We start from the raw sequence: 22,197 nt of genomic DNA, 5'->3' as shown, positions 1-22,197 counted from the left end.
AAGCCTGTAATCCCAGCACTTTGGGAGGCCAAGACGGGCAGATCACGAGGTCAGGAGATCGAGACCATCCTGGCTAACACGGTGAAACCCCGTCTCTACTAAAAAAAAAAACACAAAAAACTAGCCGGGTGAGGTGGCAGGCGTCTGTAGTCCCAGCTACTCGGGAGGCTGAGGCAGGAGAATGGCGTAAACCCGGAAGCGGAGCTTGCAGTGAGCTGAGATCCGGCCACTGCACTCCAGCCTGGGCAATAGAGCAAGACTCTGTCTCAAAAAAAAAAAAAAAAATTAAAAATAAAACTCTGGCCTTCCAGGTTGGCAGTACTCTGTGCACACGGTCACACGTGGCTCTGGGGAAATAGGTGCTGTGTGTGTGACTCCACTGCATTGGGAGAATAGCTGGACGCTCAAAGCCTGGTCCCTCCTGTCACCTGGCCGTGCGCCTCTCCCCTGGCTGATGTTAGCCGGTAGCCTTTCATTGCAAAAAATTGCAGCTCTGAACCTCACAGCTTTTCTGAGTTCCATGAGTCCTTATAGTGAATCACTAAACCCAAGGGTGATCCTGGGGACCCCGGCACAGCCGGCTCCACGTGTTCTCGTGCTGCACATTGCTGACAGGATGCAACTTCTTTTTGGGTCTCGGTGTCCCCTCTGGAAGCAGGATTCTAACCCTGGTTCCCTCGTTATCCCAGATGGGCAAAGGAGATGCTCTGAAAGTCTGGAGGGGAGGAGAGGGCAGGTTCCCCGGGTTCAGACACATCTTGGGTCCGAACCCGGGGAAATGGACTAGAGCAGCAGTCTCCAACCTTTTTGGCACCAGGAACAGGTTTTGTGGAAGACAATTTTTTCCACGAACAGGGTAGGCGGTGGTTTGGGATGAAACTGTTCCATCTCAGACCATCAGGCATTAGATTCTCATGAGGACATGCAACCCAGTTGCTCCTGGGAGAATCCGATGCCACAAGCAGCTGATCTGACAGGAGGCGGAGCTCAGGCTGGAATGCTCACCTGCCCGCCGCTCACCTCCCGCTGTGACTCAGTTCCTAACAGGCCTCGGACCAGTACCAGTCTGCAGTCAGGGGCTGGGGACCGGTGGACTGGAGAGCTGCCCAACACACTTATGTGTAGATGGACAGCTATGGACACACAGTAACGTGGACACAGATGGGTGCCGATACCGGCAGGTCCACACACCTGGGTGGACCTGTGTGGGCTGAACTGGAGGGCCCTGAATGGACCGACATGGCCACAGGCCTGCCGTCCTCTCTACCGTGAGGACAAGGACGGGGAGCTGTCATGCACGCATATCTCCAGAGCATGGGTGGGTACGCCCTACGTGCCAAGCACCACACTGGTCACAGTGTGTGCCTTCCCACCACCCTGCAGCGGTCTCTCCAACGTGGCAGCCACGGGCCACATGTGGCTATCTAAGTTAAAATGTATTAAAATTAAATAAAATATAAAATCCAGTTCCTCAGGTGTGCTGGCCACATCTCATGGTGGCTGGCGACACCACATGGGACAATGCAGCTAGAGGTGCTTTCCGTCATCACAGAAAGTGCTGCTGGTCAGCCGGGCACAGTGGCTCACGCCTGTAATCCCAGCACTTTGGGAGGCCGAGGCGGGTGGATCCCTTAATGTCAGGAGTTCAAGACCAGCCTGGCCAACATGGCGAAACCTTCGTCTCTACTAAAAATACAAAAAAGAATCAGCCAGGCGTCGTGGCAGGCACCTGTAATCTCAGTTACTTGGGAAGCTGAGGCAGAATAGCTTGAACCCAGGAGGCGGAGGTTTCAGTGAACAGAGATTGCGCCACTGCACCCCAGCCTGGGCGACAGAGCAAGACTCAGAAAAAAAAATAAAATAAAATAAACATGGGGTTTTGCAGGTCCCCCACCCTGTGTGTCCTGGCACATCAGACCCTCCTACTGCCATGACCCAATCCCAACCCCGTCCCGACGCCCCAAGCCCCACTCCTCTCTCACCTGCAGCCCAGGGCTCTCCTCGAAGTTGTAGGCGCTGGGCCGGCCCTCCAGGGTGGAGAAGGCCACATTGCCCCCACTCAGCGGGGAGATGTCGCTGAACTCTGAGGTGCAGAAGGCCACGCGCTCATCCTCGCCAGGGCGCAGGTACTGGCCCTCGGGCCGGCCGTAAGTCTTCTGACAGGAGGCACTGTAGAACTGGTAGGGCTCCCACGGGCCGTCGGCGCGGCTGCGCTTGTAGATGGCGAAGCTCTCAGGGCGACTGGTGTGGAACTTTAGCCTCACATACGTGATCTCGTAAGCCTTCCCTGCAGCCAGGAAGACAGGGCCCGTTTTATGGAAGGGGTGGGAGGAATGGAATCCTGGTCCAGGGAGGGCAGACGGCTGTACTGCATGCACTAGCGTGGATGGATCATTGGAAGCTGTCTAGAGCTCGGGACAGGGCATGCCACCCTCCATTCGTGATGCCTGTTGGGGCACTGGGAAGGACAATGCCCGCATGCTTCCCAAGTATTTGCTGTTCCTTTTCCGGGTCAACTTGCCACCCTGCACAGGAATCTCCGTTGCAACACCCCTGATAGGCAGCCATCTCTTTTTGCTCAAGTATCTCCAGCAATGGGATGTTGCCACATTCTAAGAAAGCCTGCTCTACTATTAGAAAGTTATTTCTTTTACTGTACCCCACCAAAGCCAATCCTTGCACTGTGCCTTCGGCCTCATTCCCTTGCAATGACTACAGATCTCCTAATCCTCACGAAATCCTCCCTGGACCCCTTATTGCTCCAAGTTTCTATCTTCCAAATTTCCCAAGACAGGTGTAAATCCACTGCCCCACAGCCTCATCTCCCAACTCAACCTCCAACCTACTACAATTCAGCTTCTCTGGGCCACTCCACAGAAGACACTGTACTTGCAAAGTCACCTCACTCACAGCCCCCGTGGCCACAGCCAGGGGCCCCTGATCACGCCTCCTTTCCTGGGCCTCTGATCATGCTCGTCACCTCGAAAGTCCCCTGTCCTGGGGCCTCCACCTGCTCTCCTCTCCCTTGCCTGCCTTGGCCTCCTCCTGAGCCCCTCTGCTTGCTCCCTGAACCCCCAGCTTCCAGCGGCCTCTCCCTTCCCTGGGCTTTAGCCCCACTCCCCCACATGCCCCCGACATCCAGTTGGGGGATCTGCAGGCTTTAGGCCCCTGCCTGCCCTGCGCTCCACCCTGGAAGCGTCCTCAACAGCGGACCTGACTGCATCACAATGACTCAGCTACCCTGGAGTAGGAAGGGTGGCTGTGGTAGAGGGAAGGGGGTTCCCAATTCCTCCTCTTCCCTCATGGGATGTCAACAGGCAATGCCTAAAAAGAGAAAAACCCCGACGCAGCAGTGCAGGCACAGGGCTGGGAGATAAGGATGCATCAGGGAACAGAAACGGCTCAGACAGTCAGGCGGAGAGGGAGGCTGGGGTGCGGGCGCGGGAGAACTGCCGCCTTCCACAGTTCGAGCTGGGAAGTATCTGGCGTCTACGCTGAGAGTGGGTATGATTTCAATAATAAGAAGGAAGTACAGCCTGAATTTAAAAGGCAATTTCCCCACTGCCTGAAATGCCACTATCTCCCCCTACCCTCCTACGTTAAGGACTCCATCCAGGTACCCACTCCTCGCAGAAGCCCAACTCAACCTTAAGCCCTAATCCACACCTCTGACATCCCCCCAAGACAGGGGAGGGGGCCTCCTGCAATGTGACCCTACAGCTAGCCTCCTGCAGAGTTACCTGCTCAGCGGTGGCTCCCCACCCTGGACAGAGCTCCTCATCGTCAGCACCAGGTGTCTCTTTGGTAATCTCTGCCACCCCAGCACCTAGCAAGGTGTCTGACACCTGGCAGGCATTCACTGAGTGCTGGTGCAGGAATGAATGAATGAAGGGAAGAATGGCCCACGCAGGGAGTCCCTCCTGCATCTCTATCGTTGGCAGTAGCCTCTCACTCCCCAGAGCAGCACAGAACTCACCCAGTCCCCTCCCCATGGCCGGCTTTCTATTCTCTGATCCTTCCATCCCTGGTCCCAGAGACCCCCAGGAGGCTGCCCACTGCCATCACCATCTTCCTTAGGTGTCAAGGACAAGCCACCCTAGTCCTCTGCCAAAACATCTTCACTCTAGGTAAGAGCTAAAAGGCTGGGTGCAGTGGCTCATGTCTGTAATCCCAGCACTTTGGGAGGCCGAGGCGGGTGGATCACCTGAGGTCAGGAGTTCGAGACCAGCCTGACCAACGTGGTGAAACCCCATCTCTACTAAAAATACAAGAATTAGCCAGGCATGGTGGCGGACGCCTGTAATCCCAGCTACTTCAGAGGCTGAGGCAGGAGAATTGCTTGAACCCAGGAGGTGGAGGTTGCAGTGAGCTGAGATCGCGCCATTGCACTGCAGCCTGGGCAACACAGCAAGACTCTGTCTTTAAAAAAAAAAAAAAAAAAAAAGGCCCGTCGCAGTGGCTCAAGCCTGTAATCCCAGCACTTTGGGAGGCCGAGATGGGCGGATCACGAGGTCAGGAGATCGAGACCATCCTGGCTAACACAGTGAAACCCCGTCTCTACTAAAAAAAAAATACAAAAAACCAGCCAGGCGTGGTGGCAGGCGCCTGTAGTCCCAGCTACTCAGGAGGCTGAGGCAGGAGAATGGCATAAACCCGGGAGGCGGAGCTTGCAGTGAGCTGAGATCCAACCACTGCACTCCAGCCTGGGCGACAGAGCGAGACTCCGTCTCAAAACAAACAAACAAAAAAGGCTAAAACTTCTTTCTTAGAAGAAAACAGAGGAGTAAATATTTGGGACTTTGCGCTAGAAGAGCCTTCTTAGAAATGACACCAAAAGCACAGGTAACAAAAGAAAAAATATATAAGCTGGACTTAATCAAAACCAAAACTTCTGTCCTTCAAAGAATACCACTGAGAAAATGAAAAGGCAACCCACACAGTGGGAGAAAATAGTTGCAAATCATATATCTGATAAGGGACTTACCCAGAATATATAAAGAATACTTACCACTCAAAAAGACAACCCGACTAAAAACGGGCAAAGGGGAAGTAGATTGCTTGAGCCCAGGAGTTCGCAACCAGCCAGGGTAACATGGTGAAACACCACTTCTACAAAAAATATAAAAAATGAGCCGAGCGCGGTGGCCTGTGCCTCCAGGCTATTTGGGAGGCTGAGGTGGGAGGACTGATTGAACCCAAGCAGTTGAGGCTGCAGTGAGCCATGATCACACCACTGCACTCCAACCTGGGCAACCAAGTGAGAACCTGGCACTCTAACCTGGGCAACCCAGTGAGACTCTATCTCAAAAAAGAAAACAACAAAAACGGCAAAGGTTTTGAATAGACATTTCTCCAAAGTGGATATATGAATGGCCCAGAAACACAAGAAAAAAATGCTCCACATCATTGGCCAGCGGGGAAATGCAAGTCAAAACCATAATGAGGTCCCCTTCACACCCACTAGGCTGGCTAGCGTCGACAGAGATAATAACAAGTGTTGGTGAGGAAGTGGGGGCATTGGAACCCTCATACGCCACTGACGGGAATGTAAAATGGGGCAGCCACTTTGGAAAACAGCCCAGCAGTTCCTCAAAATGTTAGACATGGGGTTATCAAAGGACCCAGCAATTCCACTCCTCAGCATATACTCAAGAGAAATGAAAACACATAACATACATCCACACAAAACGTACATATGGATGTTCACAGCAGCTTTCTTTGTATAACAGCCAAAGAGTGGGAACAACTCCAATGCCCACCAACTGATGAATGAATCAATAAAACGTGGTATATCATATGATGGAATAGGTTGGGGCTACAAGAAGAAATGAAGTGCTGACATAAGCAACCACAAGAATGAACCACGAGAACATTACACTAAGTAGCAGAAGCTAATCACCAAAGGCCACATCTTATGGGATTCCACGTAAATGTCCAGAATAGGCAAATCTACAGAGATAGGAAGAAGACAGGTGGTTGTCACAGGATAGGGGTTCAGGATGGGGATTGGGGGGAAACAGAAAGTGACTGCTAATAGGTACAGAGTAATAAAGGTGTTCCAAGCCGGGCTTAGTGGCTCACACCTGTCATCCCAGCACTTTAGGAGGCTGAGGCTGGAGGATCACTTGAGCCCAGGAGTTTAAGACCAGCCTGGGTAACATAGCAAGATCCTGTCTCTATTTATTTATTTATTTTTGCGATGGAAGTCTCGCTCTGTCGCCCAGGCTGGAGTGCAGTGGCGCGCACTGCAAGCTCCGCCTCCCAGGTTCACGCCATTCTCCTGCCTCAGCCTCCCAAGTAGCTGGAACTACAGGCGCCCGCCACCTCGTCTGGCTAATTTTTTGTATTTTTAGTAGAGACGGGGTTTCACCGTGTTAGCCAGGATGGTCTTGATCTCCTGACCTTGTGATCCACCCGCCTCAGCCTCCCAAAGTGCTGGGATTACAGGCATGAGCCACCACACCCGGCCTACAAAAAATAAATAAATAAGAACAAATTTAAAAATTAGCTGGGTGTGGTGGCTTGCATATCCCAGCTACTTGAGAGGCTGAGGTGGGAGGATGGCTTGCCCTCAGGAGGTAGAGGCTGCAGTGAGCCGTGATTGTGCCACTGCACTCCAGCCTGCGCAACAGAGTGAGACCCTGTCTCAAAATAAGTAAATAAATAAAGACATTCTAAAGTTGATTGCGGTGAGGGCTGCACAACTCTGTGTATATATTAAACACCACTGGATTGCATAGTTTAGATGGGTATATTATATGGTATGGGAATTAAATCTCCTAAAGCTGTTATATATACGATATATGTTAACTGTGGTGTTATGATAGATATCAGTTGTTGGGCTGGGTGTGGTGGCTCACGCCTGTAATCCTAGCACTTTGGGAGGCCGAGGGTGGGGAGGATCACTTGAGCCCAGGGGTTTGAAACCAGCCTGGGCAACATAGTTAGAACGTGTCTCTATACAAAAAACAATATATATATATATATGTGTGTGTGTGTGTGTGTGTGTGTGTTTTCATCCACAGCTCCTGGCTTATGACTCCCACAGCCCTCCTTATGGTCTTTTGTTTGAATGTTGGGTGTGTTGGGCCTCAGGGGCAGGCCTCTGCCTTCTCCTGCCCTCCTTTCATTCTAAAGCTCCCCCACCTTTCTGTGAGTCTTAAGACCCTCCAAGAGAGGGTCCCACCCTATACCCAGGGGAAGCTATGCTGATGCATGAAGCATCCATAAAAAGCCAAGGACAGGATTCAGGGAGCTTCTGGATGGCTGAACACAGGGAGATTTCTGGAGGGTGGCACCCAGGGGGGGCATGGAAGCTCCCGCCCCTTCACCGTTCCTCACCCTGCTCATCTCTTCATCTGCGTCCTTTGCAATAGTCTCTATAATAAACCAGTCCATCTGTTACCCTGAGTTCTGCGAGCTGCTCCAGCAAACCGATTGAACCCAAAGAAGGGGTCATGGGAACTTGAAGCTAATCTGTCAGAAGTTTCTGAGGCCTTGACTTGCGACCGGTGTGTGTGGCGGAAGACAGCCTTGGGGACTGAGCTCTCAACCTGTGGGATCTGATGTTATCTCTGACTAGATTGTGTTGGAACTGAATTAGAGGACACCCAGCTGGTACCGCTGCTTGTTGTGTGGGGGAAAACCCCACACATTTGGTCTCAGAAGTCTTCTGTGTTGACGATGCTTGTGGTCTGAGAGCAGAGGAAAAATACATTTTGAGGAGTTTTCCCCTACACAGTTTTATATATATATATGTATAATTGGACCTCACATCCATTAGGGTGGCTATTATAAAAAAAAAACAAAAAAAAAACAAACAGAAAATAACAAGTGTTGGCAAGGATATGGAGACGTTGGAACCCTTGTGCACTGTGGGTGGGAATGTGAAATGGTGCAGCCGCTATGGAAAACTGGTGGTTCCTGAAAAAACTAAAAACAATGCATCTATTTGACAGCCCCAGAGCAGTTACTGTCTGCTAAGGTTTCCACTACAGATGCAAAAAGAGCGTCCCTGTGCGTTCTCTCTGACTGCTGTCTGCTTTCTGTGGCAGCCGAGATCGAATAGAGGAATACAGGAAAAAGCATGGAGAGAGAATTTTTGCAACTCAAGAATAGCCTTGTAAGCAGTGAAGAGCCTGTGTCACTCCAAACAAGAACCTACAATGGGCCGGGCGCGGTGGCTCAAGCCTGTAATCCCAGCACTTTGGGAGGCCGAGACGGGCGGATCACGAGGTCAGGAGATCAAGACCATCCTGGCTAACACGGTGAAACCCCGTCTCTACTAAAAAATACAAAAAACTAGCTGGGCGAGGTGGCGGGCGCCTGTAGTCCCAGCTACTTGGGAGGCTGAGGCAGAAGAATGGCGTAAACCTGGGAGGCGGAGCTTGCAGTGAGCTGAGATGCGGCCACTGCACTCCAGCCTGGGCGACAGAGCGAGACTCTGTCTCAAAAAAAAAAAAAAAAAAAGAATAGGTTTTTTTTTTTTTTGCCATAGGATCCAGTACTCCCACTTCTGGGGATATACCCAAAAGAATCAAAAGCCAGACTCCACGTTTGTGTTATATGTATTTGGGGGAAAAAAAATAAAGGCATCTTCCTTCCTCCCCTAGTCTCTCTATGCACCAAAACAAGAAGCTGGTGAATCACCTCCCTCCTCAGCGAGTGACCTCAGTATTCTCCAGATCACTAGCTCATTCACTGGAATATTCCTTGTGTTTGCCCTCCTCTCTGTCATTCTCTCAGCCCCTCATCTGTTCCCTGACTTATTGCAATGGTCTGGAATGCCCTGCCACCTCTCTTTGCAAACGTGTAGTCATGTCTCAGTCATGTTTCAGCTCAGACTGTACCTCGGAATCCTTCTTAACACAAAGCCCTAAGCAACAATCAATCCAAGGAAAACTGTTTGGTCTCCCCAGGTTAGAGGAGCACTTGGCAATCTTTTTGTTTTTTCAGACTTGGCAATCTTGATTCATATTTGGGGCTTAGACTTAGTGCCAAGATGGGAGGGCTGTGATGGAGCCTAGCCCTGGTTCAGCCAGGGTCTTGTGGTATCTGGTGTCATGGCCATGGGGAGTCCCCAGCTCCTCACAGGGAGTCACCACACCCAGAATTGCCAAGAGTTCGCCTGGGAGAGGAAGAACAGGAACAGTGGGTGGCCAGATGGGGCTCAGGGACCCTGCTGTGTGTGTGACTCCCTTGTAGGCTGGGAGCAGCTCACCCGCCTGGTTCTAATGCTTGAGGTGGGCAGGGCAGCCTCACCCATGCATTCCCAGCTCAACTTTCCACCCTAGCCCTTCCCACCCCACTCACAGGCCACTATTCCCCAGATGGCTCTAATTAAAGGGCTTTGTTTTGTTTCCATTTTCCCAAAATAAGCCTCTTCATACTGAGCTCATTCTGCTTGGTCAGTGCCGGATGTGGGCTGGCTTGATTTTTATGACTGTCCTGGTGTCATTCTTGATGGGCTTTATGTTCCAGCTGGCTGGAGAGGATGCAACTTGGCGCTCCTGCTGTTTGGCTTGGGCGGTGCGGGGCGGCTGGTGGGGGATGCTCTGCTATGCCCAGCTGCTGGCTCAGCCAGCAGGTGAAGACCGGGAGGGGGGCGGGTGGGACCTCCATGTCTCCATGGGCACCAGAACCCCCTTCACCCCCTTCCTAGGCAGTCCCTTCTCTCTGGGGTCCCATGGACTCCTGAGTAGGAGGGCGCCCTGGTTTTGAGCCGTGACTTTGGGCATGACATTGAGGAAGTCCTTCTCCTCCCTGAGCCTGACTCCTCACTAGTAAATGAAGCGTTTGGGGATCTCAGCCATACAGTGCCTGTAAAGCACTTGGCAAAGCACCTGGCACACAGCAGGTGCCTACTAAATGCTGGCTATTGTTTTAAACACAGACTCATGCAGGGATCATGACTCCCAGGCACACTTGGGACAGTGTCCCATACTGTCAGGACTACCTGCTGTCTCCACTCTCTCACTGGATTATAAACTCCTTGAAGGTACAAATCCTGCCTCGAATCTACTCATTCATCTGGCAAGCATTTATTGGGCACCTCTTGTGTGCCAGGTGCCATGCTCAGCAATAAGGATTCATGGCACCTGCCCCAAGCGGAGGTGACAGGTGGGGAGAGAGAGGCAGGTCTTGTTTTTGTTATTGTTGTTTGTTTGTTTGTTTTGAGACAGAGTCTCACTCTGTTGTCTAGGCTGGAGTACAGTGGCACAATCTTGGCTCACTGCAACCTCCGTCCCCTGAGTTCAAGCCATTCTCCTGCCTCAGCCTCCTGAGTAGCGGCGATTACAAGCATGCACCACCAAGCCTGGCTAATTTTTGTATTTTTGTAGCGATGGGATTTCATCATGTTGGCCAGGCTGGTCTTGAACTCCTGACCTCAAGTGATCTGCCTGCCTCAGCCTCCCAAAGTGCTGGGATCAGAGGCGTGAGCCGCCGTGCCCAGCCGAGACAGACAGGTCTTTATAGAACAGGCCAAAGTAGCCCAGGGAGGCTGTGGGAGCACCAACAAGGCACTTGAACCTACGGTTTCAAGGATGAGCAGCCATTAGCCAGGGATGGTGAGGAGAAGGTGCATTCCACACCAGGCAGGATGTTGGCAGAGCTGTGGCCACCTCGTGGTGAAGCCTGTAGTTCAGGCTGGCAGGAGCATGGAGAGGGAGGAGGTGGTGAGAAGTAAGTTTGGGGCATGTGGTCTAGTAAGCTGGTGGGATCAGCAGGGGTGCATGGGAGCCAGACAGGTGAGGAGAGCAGAAGGAACAGAATTCTAGGCACAGAGAATAGCGTATCGGGCGGCCTGGAGGTGATGGAAGCCAAGTGCTCCCGAGCAGTGTCACCACCAGCTAACAGTTGAGGATGACACCTTGGCTTGGCTTTCCTGATAGGAACACAGCTGTCTCAATCACCCAGAAGCCTCATTAGCCCCTGGAGCTTGTGAGGGGCTGGGCTAGGGCTGCAGGTTTTTTTTTTTTTTTCTTTTTTGAGATGGAGTCTCGCTCTGTTGCCCAGGCTGGAGTGCAATGGCATGATCTCAGCTCACCGCAACCTCCGCCTCCCAGGGTCAAGCAATTCTCTGCCTCAGCCTCCTGAGTAGCAGGGATTACAGGCACGTGCCACCACGCCCGGCTACTTTTTGTATTTTTAGTAGAGACGGAGTTTCACCATCTTGGCCAGGCTGGTGTTGAACTCCTGTGAAACCGCGCCCAGCCAGGGCTGCAGGTTTTAATTCTCGTCGCTGTTTAAAAGATCTTGGGGGCCGGGCATGGTGACTCACACCTGTAATCCCAGCACTTTGGGAGACCGAGGCGGGCGGATCACCTGAGCTCCGGAGTTCGAGACCACCCTGGGCAACATGGTGAAACCTCGTTTCTACTAAAATACAAAAAATTAGTCGGGCATGGTGGCACGCACCTGTAGTACCAGCTACACGGGAGGCTGAAGCACAAGAATCGCTTGAATGTAGGAGGCAGAGGTTGCAGTGAGCCGAGATCGTGCCACTTCACTCCAGCTTGGGCTACAGAGTGAGACTTCAACTCCAGGAAAAAAAAAAAAAAAATTCTTGGGGCCACTCCTTTCCCAGCCTTTTGGTTGCCTTTGGAAGAAACCTTTTCATCACAAAGGAGGGATTAAGCTGCTTTTATTTATTTATTTATTTATTTACTTATTTAGTTAGTTAGTTTTTGAGATGGAGTCTTGCTTTGTTGCCCAGGCTGCAGTGCAGCGGTGCAATCTCAGCTCACTGCAGCCTCTGCATCCCGGGTTCCAGCGGTTCTCCTGCCTCAGCCTCCTGGGTAGCTGGGATTACAGGCGCACACCACCATGCCTGGCTAATTTTTGTATTTTTAGTAGAGACGGGGTTTTGCCATGTTGACCAGGCTGGTCTCGAACTCTTGACCTCAGGTGATCCGCCCACCTCAGCCTCCCAAAGTGCTGGGATTACAGGTTGAACCACCACACCCGGTCTTTTTTTTTTTTTTGAAATAGAGTCTTACTATCACCCAGGCTGCAGTGCAGTGGTCTGATCTCGACTCACTGCAATTTCTGCCTCTGGTTCAAGCGATTCTGCTGCCTCAGCCTCCCAAGCAGCTGGGATTATAGGCGCCCACCACAATGCTTGGTTAATTTTTTTTTTTTTTTTTAGTAGAGACGGGGTTTCACCATGTTGGCTAGGCTGATGTCGAACTCCTGACCTCAAGTGATCCACCAGCCTCAGCCTCCCAAAGTGCTGGGATTACAGGCGTGAGCCACCATGCCCAGCCTCTAATTAACTCTCGTAACAAAAAGTCCCGTCTGTGTCTCTGTGATATTGCTGCGTCTTCTCTCACCTCCTGGTTTGGCAAGGACGGAAAAGCCGGGATGTTTCCTATGGCGTGAGGCTGCTCCTTTGCATGAAGTCCCAGTGACTGCCTTTTTCCGATCACGCTTCTAGCTGCCAGCTACCTTTTAAGTGGCTCCAAGCTCCCCTCCCGAGACGTGTCTGGCTGCTAGATGTTTACCAAGGAGTCTGCACCGGCGACCCACAGCAGCCCGCGCACAGCATCCTTTAGCGAATGCACATCTGGGCCAGTCGCCCACCTGGTTCCAAGACGCGAAACCTCTGCTCCAAACGGACACAGACACCAGGCCGCCCCCAGATCCGGACTCTGTTTGCTCCGCACGCTTTCTTTTAAGGGGTTGGGAGTTACGATGCCAAGCTGTGCTGCACCAGAACTTTGAAAAACATCTTAAAACAAAACATAGCGATGCGGGTGCTTTAAAAAAAAAAAAAACTGTAGCAATGTGTTCTCTCCAGTTTTTAAATTAGAACAAGCTTCATGAGAGAATATTGGGAAAATGTAGAAACACGAAAAATGGAAGAAAAGTCGCTGCAAGTCCTGAGGACAAACACGCTTTTACCAGTTTGATGTCTTTCTTTTTTGCCTACTCTTGAGGGATTTTAAAATATAAATCTGATGATTCCACATGTACCAACTTGTGTCTTTTTCTCCATTCAACATTTTGACTTAAGCGCTCCCTGTGTATTACAAACCCTTTGTCAGCTGTTGCACTGAATGGCTCCAATCACCATGTGAATTTATGTCCTACAATTTACTTAACTATTCCCTTATGGTTCCAATTTTTCCCTACTATAAAGAACGCCTCGATGAACATTTTCATGCATTAGGACCCTTCCCTTATTTTAATTCCCAGAAGTAGGATTCCTTTGCCAAAGACCAGGAATATTCTAGTGGGTCTTCATCCATGTCACCAAGCTGCCTTCCCACAGGGCCAACATGTACTTCTCCCCAAACTTTCTTTTATTGTGGTGAAATACACCTAACATGACACTTACCATCTTAACCATTTGCACAGCTCACATTGTTGTGCAACCTTCACCACCATCCATCTCCAGAACGCTTTCATCTTCCCAAATTGAAACACTGTCCCCATGAAACACTCTCCACTGCCCCTCCCCCAGCCCCTGGCAACCAGCATTCTACCTTCTGTCTCTGTGGATCTGACTATCCCAGGGTGCCTCTCATATCAGTGGAACCCTGCAGTATTTGTTCTATTTTGACTGGCTTCTTTCCCTTAGCATACTGTCCTCAAGGTTCATCTGTACTGTGGCTGTGTGAGAATCTCCTTCCTTTTCAGGGCTGAGTAATATTCTACCGGATGGATGGACCACATTTGCTCTTGCTCATCATTCACCCCTTGGTGGACACTTAGGCTGCCTCGGCTTTGGCTACTGTGGAAATGCTGTTATGGGCCAGGTGCCATGGCTCATGCCTGTAATCCCAGCACTTTGGGAGGCTGAGGCGGGCAGATCACCTGAGGTCAGGAGTTCGAGACCAGTCTGGCCAACACGATGAAACCCCATCACCACTAAAAATACAAAAAAATTAGCCAGGTGTGGTGGCGGGAACCTGTAATCCCAGCTACTCAGGAGGCTGAGGCAGGAGAATTGCTTGAACCTGGGAGGTGGAGGTTACAATGAGCCAAGATTGCACCATTGCACTCCAGCCTGAGCAGTGGAGCAAGACTCTGTCTCAAACAAATAAAAAAGAAAAGAAAATGCCTTTATGCACACAGGGGCCCTTGCATAGCCTTTGCTCATGGGGGCGCTTGCATGACATCCAGAGTGGTCGGTGTTGAGGAGGCTGCTCAAATTACCCAGTCAAGGGCTCAGGTGGAGACCGAGCCAGGGCGAAAGGTGCAGGTGGAGTCCTGGATGTCGATGATGATTTAAATAAGCAAAGCCAGGGCATGAGGTGGGCAAGGACACAGCTGCTGGGAGGGCTTGCCTGGGACAAGGGGCCACAGGGAAGGGAGGTAGACCAACCAGCTGGAGCCTGGGCAAGGGAGAGCAGGGCAGGGCAGGGCAGGGCTGGGCCGGGAGGATGGCAGCACTGCCATGAACGCCGTGGCTTAGGAGTATGGGAGGCACCTGCAAGGCTGGGGGTCCTTCCTCCATGAATTCCTCACTCCCTCGCTCTCAGCAAGGAAACACAGTGCCATCTTGCAACCCTGGGGTTCACAGCCCAGCCCCACCAATTCCTGCCTCTGTGGCCTTGGGCAAAATACCTGAACTCCCTCAGGTTCACTGGGCAAGTGACTGCAATGTAGTGTCTCGGTTTCCCCATTTGCAAAATAGGCATAACAATAACAGGGCTACATGAACAAATGCCTTGGAAGCACTTGGAACAGTCTCAGGCATGAAGCATTTGTTCAACTACATTTTTCTTTTTTCTGAGACAGGGTCTCGCTCTGTTGCCCAGGCTGGAGTGAAGTGGTGTGATCACAGCTCACTGCAGCCTCGAACTCGTAGGCTCCAGTGATCCTCCCACCTCAGCCTTCCAGGCAGCTGGGACTACAGGCACTTGCCCCCATGCCCGGCTAATTTTTTCATTTCTATTTTTATTTTTGTAAAGACAAGGTCTCACTTTGTTGCCCAGGCTGACCCTGAACTTCTGGTTCAAGGGATCTTCCCGTCTCTGCCTCCCAAAGTGCTGGGATTACAGGTGTGAGTCTCACACAGCCTCAGTGAAATTTGAGCTGCTCTTCCATTCATTCGCCTGACCAACCTTTACCCAGCACCCTGCGCAGTAGGCAAATGCAGGCTGGGCGCTAGGGTACAGATGTGAAAACAGGCATTCCCTCTGGCAGCTCAGAGATAGGGATGGACATAAACAAACCAAGCCCTCATGCAGTGTAATCCAGACTCTGGTGGAAGGAGGATTAGGGGCTGCAAGGATGCACGGGCAGGCCCTCTGCCCAAACTTGGAGGGGCGAGGGGCTTTCCAGAGGAGGCACCGCTAAGCTGAGTGGGGCAGACAGGCATCCCCAGGGCTCAGCACAGGGATTGGCAGACATGCAATGGTTTTGTGGATGAACAAGACGTGAGTTAGGCTGAAGGTGGGAGGAGAAGTGTGCTGGGCAGAAGCCACAGCACATGTAAAGCACTGGAGGAGAGACAGTGCCTTGGCCCAGCCAAGGCCTTGCTGGAGGGCAGTGTGGGAAGTGGACAGGCATGACGCGGAGGCCATGGGAGGCTGCCTACACCCTTCCTGGGCTTTGTGACTTCCTACCCCTGCATCTTCTGCATTAGTCCTGGGAGGCCCAGAGAGACAGAGGGGGCCAAGGCCAGCTGGGCCCAGGGGTCTGGGGGGCAGTTCTGTGGGTGGATGGAGGCTAAGCAGCCGCTTCCTTGACCCCCTGCCCTGCTCGGGGCTCAGCGTTCCAGCCAGAACCCCCAGGGAGCAGGAGGGAGGACTCGGCCCCCAGCACTGGCCCAGGCCAAGGCAAACGCAGCCACCCACTTGACAGGAAGACAGAACGGAGCCAAAGCTCAGGAGACCCAGCTGGCTCCAGGGCCCCTCAGGGGCCGCAGGGTCCCCCTAATGTCCAGTCCCCCGAGGCCCAGCTCCTCGCTGTGGCTGGCCAGACCGCAGCGTCTTCTTGGTGTCTGCACTCAGGCCATCCAGGCCCGGCCTGTCACAGAACACACAGAGCTGCCTCTGCCTCTTGGTGCTGCTCCCTCGGCCTGGAACATCCTTTCCTCTTTTGCCAGCTCCTACCATCCTTCAGGTCTCAGCGAGACCCTGCCTGATCCTATTGATGAGGCTCATGCGCCCCAGTGCCTGTTCTCAGAGCATACATCCTCGTTCGCAGCATTGCTCACTACAGGCTGCCTTCTGGCGGTCCCCGAGCCCCCCAGGACAGGGGCCGCACATAGCCCTGTTCACAGCTGCATCCTGTGGCCAGTGAGCCAAGGCTGGGTGACCACCAAGCAAACAGCTAAATGAAAGCAAGAAGAAATCAGCTCCACGCAGGGGCATCCAGAACCTGCAGGGGCGGGAGGGGAGAACTCATCCGCTTGGGGACTCAGGTCTTTCTGTGATTCCAGGAGATTCTCAGCGATCTAAGTGCAAGCAGGCAGGAGACTCCCCCGGCCCACTGAAAGCCACAGCCCGCACTGTTCCTCCCAGGACTGAGGCTTGAAGCATGTGGACCAGCCTAGCCCGGACCCTCTTCATTCCCAAGTGCAGCAGTTAGGGGGACGGTCCCAGGGGCCACCATTTGTTGACTTGTGTGATCCTAAGGGTGTGTGATCTTACCCTCAGTGCCTCAGTTTTGCTGTCTGTAAAAGAACAAAGCACGCCGGTGTGGAATGCTGCCTGGGCGAGTCCTTGGCACATGGTGAGAGCCCAGGAACGGTCTGTACCCCTGTCACTGTCCACTCCCCTCACACCCCCACTGACTCCCAGGCCCCAGCCCAGTGGCCTCCCTGGGCCTTGGTGGCAGGCTGGGGCTGCCAGACCCCACTGCTGCCTTTCATCCCAGACAAAAAGGCTCAGCTCAGAGATGACGGGAGGATCGGGAACAGATGTCCGAGAGCCACGGGGGGCTGGGAACACAGCGACCTCCATCTCCTTCCCTGCCCCTCACCCCATTCCCTCTAGGAGACCCCGGGCCAGAGCTGGCCGCCCACTCTCCCCTCCCATGAGCCTTCAAGGAGAGGGAGCAGTGGGGGACAGAGCCAGCAGAGGTGGCCTAAGGACCAGGAGGAGAGGTTGTCAGACGGCCTCCACAGGGGACACTGACAATCCCAGGCCTCTCCTTCCCCCGCTATTATGCAAGCCATGGCTTAGCCTGGAGCAAACCTAAGTCACAGAAAACCAAAAAGAGGCCAAATCTGGGGCTGCACTGAGCCCCCGGCGCCCCTTGTGCGTAAACAGAGCCCAGGGTCAGGACGTCTTTGAGGAGGCAGGGTGGCCGGGATGAGCATTTCTCAATCCCTGCAGGGGAGCCCACCCGCAGGGGAGCCTCAGCCCTGAGCCATCTCAGCAGCCCCGCTGGTCACACACACGGACTGCCATGGCTCCGACCCGGGCTCATGAACCTGAACAGCTGCTCAGGAGGTGGCGACTCTTATCCGCAAGGTAGAGGTGAGGAAACTGAGGCTGAGAGAGGGGATGCTGCTTGCCCAGTGAGTGGCTCTGCTGGGCCTAAGTCCAAAGCCCCCTTTCGTGATTTCTACCCTATTCTGCCTCCCAGAGCAGGCAAACGAGAATGCTGAGCTGGCCCCAGAGCACAGGACAGAGGAGGTGACCCTGTCACTCATACTTGTGGACTCCTATATGCCTGGTTTTTGGTAACAAAACAGAAAGAATGCTCACCGGGGTAAGACACAGCAGGGAGAGAGAGTGTGTGTGTGTGAGTGTGAGTGTGTGTATGTGTGAGTGTGTGAGAGTGTGTGTGTGTGTGAGTGTGAGAGTGTGTGTGAAAGTGTGTGTGTGTGAGTGTGAGAGTGTGTGTGAAAGTGTGTGTGTGTGAGTGTGTGTATGTGTGAGTGTGTGAGAGTGTGTGTGAGTGTGAGTGTGTGTGTGAGTGTGAGAGTGTGTGTGAAAGTGTGTGTGTGAGTGTGAGTGTGTGTGAAAGTGTGTGTGTGAGTGTGAGAGTGTGTGTGAAAGTGTGTGTGTGAGTGTGAGAGTGTGTAAGTGTGTGTGTGAGTGTGTGTGTGTGAGTGTATGTGTGTGTGATGTGAGTGTGTGTGAGTGTGTGTGTGAGTGTGAGAGTGTGTGTGAAAGTGTGTGAGTGTGTGTGAGTGTATGTGTGTGTGATGTGTGTGTGAGTGTGTGTGTGAGAGAGTGTGTGTGTCTTCGCTCTCTTCATTCACAGTGTGGAAGCTCTCAGTTTCCTTGCTTTCAGAAGGATCAGAACCACCCTGCTTCTAAAGTTCTAGGCAGAGTTCAACGACGGCACATGGCTCAGCCCAGGGCCTGGCACACCAGGCTCAGTAAACAGGAACTACCCCAAATCCAAAACCTTGGCCATTTCTCCCAACTTCCTCCCACCTTGTTTGTGCCTGGGCTGAGCCCTTTCCTTGGCCCCTGGGTTCCCAGGACACATGTGATACCCTTTGCCATGCAGCGCTGTGTCTCCCCCGCAACTCCCCACCCTGTCCCAGATTCCTTCCCCTGTGGCCTTGGGGTCCTGCCAGCTCCATTCAGACAGCTCCCCCAGACTCCCCCCTCCCCACTGGCTTCCTGTCCCCTCCCCCTTGTCCTGTCCAGAAGCCCCACCTAGGGATCCAGACAGGCCGAGAGAAGGTGATGTGGTCCAAGAAGGGAGCTGCTGGGGTGGCAGCTAGTACCTGTGTGCTCTGCAAAGGGGGCTCACGGTCCCCCCCCACTCCAATGTCACTTCCCAGCCCTCCCCAGGACACTGTCACCAGGTTGAGGTGGAGCTGACTCAGTTGATGGTGGCAGAACTCACATCAAGGAGTTTATGCTCTGACCTCTGATGTCCTCAGATGTCCACGCTCAGATGGTCACTTAGCAGCTGTGTGCCTTTGTGCACAACAACCTCTCTGAACCTCAATTTTCTCATCTGAAACATGGGAGACAGTCCCATCATCCCTAATCCAAACTCCTAGGCTCCAGATGTGTTTGGGAATTGAGAATTTTTCAGCTTTTAGAAAGATGATGCAGGCCTTATACCATATATTGTGCTAATACCCGCAGTGGGGTCTGGGGCTGCCGGCTGTACTCAGATGAGATTTCAGTAGCAAAGCGAATGAATATTCATTCTCACCAGGATAAACATAGCTTATAAACAGCCTCAGGTCAGGTTTAGCAGCCAAAATGAGTTACAAAAATAATTTGAGTTTTCAAAGCTTTGGGAGACTGACCTGGAAGATAAGGGAGTCTAACTAGTGATACCAGCCCCTCCTGAAAGGGCAGTGGAGGCTGCAACAGGAAAGACACTGAGCGCATACCCCGCCACAGAGGACATGGGAACTGGGCTGAACTCGGACGGAGGAGAGAGCATTCCAGCTCCCTGCAGTGGGGGCAGGGGCTGAGAACCAGGGCTGGGTTCAGACTCCAGATTGTGATTCCTGGAGATCTAAGGGCTCCTGCACCTCGGCAAGTCATGAGCAGGGTGGAGAGGCCACGCCACCGGGCGCAGCTACCCAGCAGCATGAAGAAACTTAGTCCTCCTTGCCCAGAGGGTTAAACTTTGCCTGTGCAGTGATGAATGACACAACTTCTATCTTCCAGAACCCACCCAATGACTACAGGCAGCTTCAGGGGTCCACTGAGTAACTGAAGTTGACCGGAAGCCCCAAGATCAAGAGCTCCTGCCCTAGAGGGTGACCAACTCAGTCCTTGGTGTGTCACCTCCCCAACAGTTCCGGCCTAGGATGGAAAACCATTACAGGGGATTATAATCACAACCTAGAACCACAGCTCTGCAAGGGACTCCCTGCCCCTCCCGCCCCACAGGGCACCCCTCAGTCTAGCCTTCTGGCTATCTAGGGGTACAGGTCCTGGTTTTTTTCTTCTTTTGTTCATTCTTTCTTTTTATTAAGAAATAGGGTCTCATTCTGTAGCCCAGGCTGTAGTGCAGTGGCACTGTCGTAGCTCACTGCAGCCTCAACCTCCCAGTGTCAAGTGATCCTCCTGCCTCAGCCTCCTGAGTAGCTGGGACCATAGCTGTGCACCATCACGCCCAGCTACTTTTTTTTTTTTTTTTTTTTTTGAGACGGCGTCTAGCTTCGTGGCCCAGCCTGGACTAAGGTGGTGTAATCTCGGCTCACTGCAACCTCCGCCTTCCGGGTTCAAGCAATTCTCCTGCCCCAGCCTCCTGAGTAGCTGGAACTACAGGCAAGTACCACCACCCCTGGCCAATTTTTCTATTTTTAGTAAAGACTTTAGTAGAGTTTTCACCATGTTGGCCAGGCTGGTCTGGAACTCCTGACCTCAAGTTATCCACCCACCTCGGCCTCCCAAAGTGCTGGGATTACAGAGGTGAGCCATCGCGCCCGGCCTATTTTTCTTTATTTTTTGTAAAGATGGGATCTCACTACGTTGCCCAGGCTGATCTTGACCTCCTGGGCTCAAGCGACCCTCCCAACTCGGCCTCCCAAAGTGCTGGGATTTCAGGACTGAGCCACCTCACCCAGCCTAATTCCTATTTCTGAGCCGCCCATAACCCAACACCATATCTGGGTCCTGCAGCCCAACCTGGGCGCACAGCAGCTCAGGCCTTGGCCTCAGACCCCCAGTGGAGTGGGGACAGGGGGTGCGGTGGCGGTGCCCCCAGCCCGCACTTACCCAGACGGAGGGTGATGTTGACCGAGGTGGGGTACTGCACACCGAAGGCCATGGACGGGCTCTGCCACCAGGTGCTCTCGTCCTGGCTGTGGAAGTCGGTGAGGTAGGAGGCATTGTGGTGGCGCTGGGGGTCGGCTGCGTCGCAGCGCTGGCACTGCGCCCCCGCGCCCGCGGCGCCCACGTGGGGGCAGAAGTCCTCAGGCGGGCTGCCGCACGTGTGCGAGGCCTGGGCGAGCCGGCCGAACGCCGCGTTCTCGAACACCGGCAGGCAGCGCTGCGGGCGCCCCGCGCCGTCGTAGCACGCGCCCATGCCCGCGCCGGCTGCCCGAGGTGCCAGCAGCGCCAGCCCTAGCAGGAGCGCAGCCGCCGCCATGGTCAAGGGCACCGACGCCGCGCGCTCTGCCGGCCCCTCTCTCCTCGGGTGGGCGCGGCTCGGGTGGGCGCGGACCGCGCGCTGGCCGCCAGGACCCGCCTTCCCCGGCGGGGCGGGGAGGCTGGAGGGAGGGGCGGGCGGCGGCGGCCCCACCCCACTAAAAATACCCGGGACCGCGCCGTCCCCGGGCGCCCACCCCCACCTGCTGGATGTGCTCGGCAGTGCGCGGCTCGGGAGTCCGCCCCAGGGGCGACCCGGGCTTCTTTGAGCCTCAGTTTCCTCGTCTGTGGAGTGGGGTAGGTACAGATGCAGGCTCATTATCGCCATTGGGAAGCTTCAGTGGCTGCTCATTAAGTAGAGACTGCTCACCAGTGCCTTGGAAGTCCTGAGATAAAAGGGGACACGAGGATCTCTACCTGATCGCTACCGTTTGCGCATCTCCTCCTAGCAATAAAGTGCGCTCTGGACAGGGTTGTGAGATGACTCCGCGCGGCTCCTGTTGCCCTTAACCCTGAAAAGCACTCCTGCTGCCGGCTGCGCTCTGCTCTCACAGCAAAGAGATTCTAACCTGATATTTGTGACAAGGGTACCTGGTCTTATCACAAATGTCACCTCGGAGAGGCCTTCCTTGTCTTCTGCCCCCAACCCCATAAATGCCCCCTTTACTCTCCATTTATTAACATTAGTAAATCGAAGGAGAGAAGTCATTCGATAAAATTTAGCAGCCAGGCCGTGCGTGGTGGCTCACGCCTGTAATCCTAGCACTTTGGGAGGTGGAGGCGGGAGGATAACTTGAGGCCAGCAGTTCGAGACCAACCTGGGCAAAACAGTGAGACCCTATCTCTACAAAAAAAATGCAAAAATTAGCCCGGCGTCATGGCACAAGCCTGTAGTCCCAGCTACCTGGGAAGCTGAGGTGGAAGGATCCCTTGAGCCCGGGAGGTCAGGCTGCAGTGGGCTGTACTAGTGCCATTGCACTCCAGCCTGGACAACAGAGCCAGACCCTGTCTCGAAAAAAAAGGGCAGCCATTCCCAGACAAACTCTAAGGAAAATAAAAAAATAAAAATAAATTTCCTGGCCCGGGTGGTGGCTCACGCCTGTAATCGCAGCACGTTGGGAAGCCGAGGGAGGCAGATCACCTGAGGTCAGGAGTTCGAGACCAGCCTGGCCAACATGGTGAAACCCCGTCTCTACTAAAAATACAAAAATTAGCTGGG

The 22,197-nt window shown here is 53.4% G+C and overlaps 1 protein-coding gene and 1 pseudogene across 1 annotated transcript in view; one reads left to right on the top strand and one right to left on the bottom strand.

Annotated features, from left to right (window-relative positions):
• Positions 1-21,021, bottom strand: part of LOC105464043 (laminin subunit gamma 3) — a 90,256-nt gene extending 69,235 nt beyond the window's left edge. Inside the window, exons 1-2 of the mRNA XM_011711666.3 lie at positions 20,607-21,021; positions 1,983-2,287 (exon numbers count right to left, since the gene is read on the bottom strand). Coding sequence (XP_011709968.2) covers positions 1,983-2,287; positions 20,607-20,979 — 678 coding nt within the window. The 5' untranslated portion in view covers positions 20,980-21,021. The remainder of the gene's footprint in view (positions 1-1,982; positions 2,288-20,606) is intronic.
• LOC112423526 (small nucleolar RNA SNORA31) lies at positions 7,942-8,080 on the top strand (annotated as a pseudogene).
• Positions 21,022-22,197: the final 1,176 nt, after the last annotated feature.

Source organism: Macaca nemestrina, chromosome 14 (genome assembly GCF_043159975.1).
Source record: "Macaca nemestrina isolate mMacNem1 chromosome 14, mMacNem.hap1, whole genome shotgun sequence".
Lineage (NCBI taxonomy): Eukaryota > Metazoa > Chordata > Mammalia > Primates > Cercopithecidae > Macaca > Macaca nemestrina.
The sequence above is the reverse complement of the archived record's forward strand: the minus strand, read 5'-3'. Positions and strand labels throughout refer to the sequence as shown.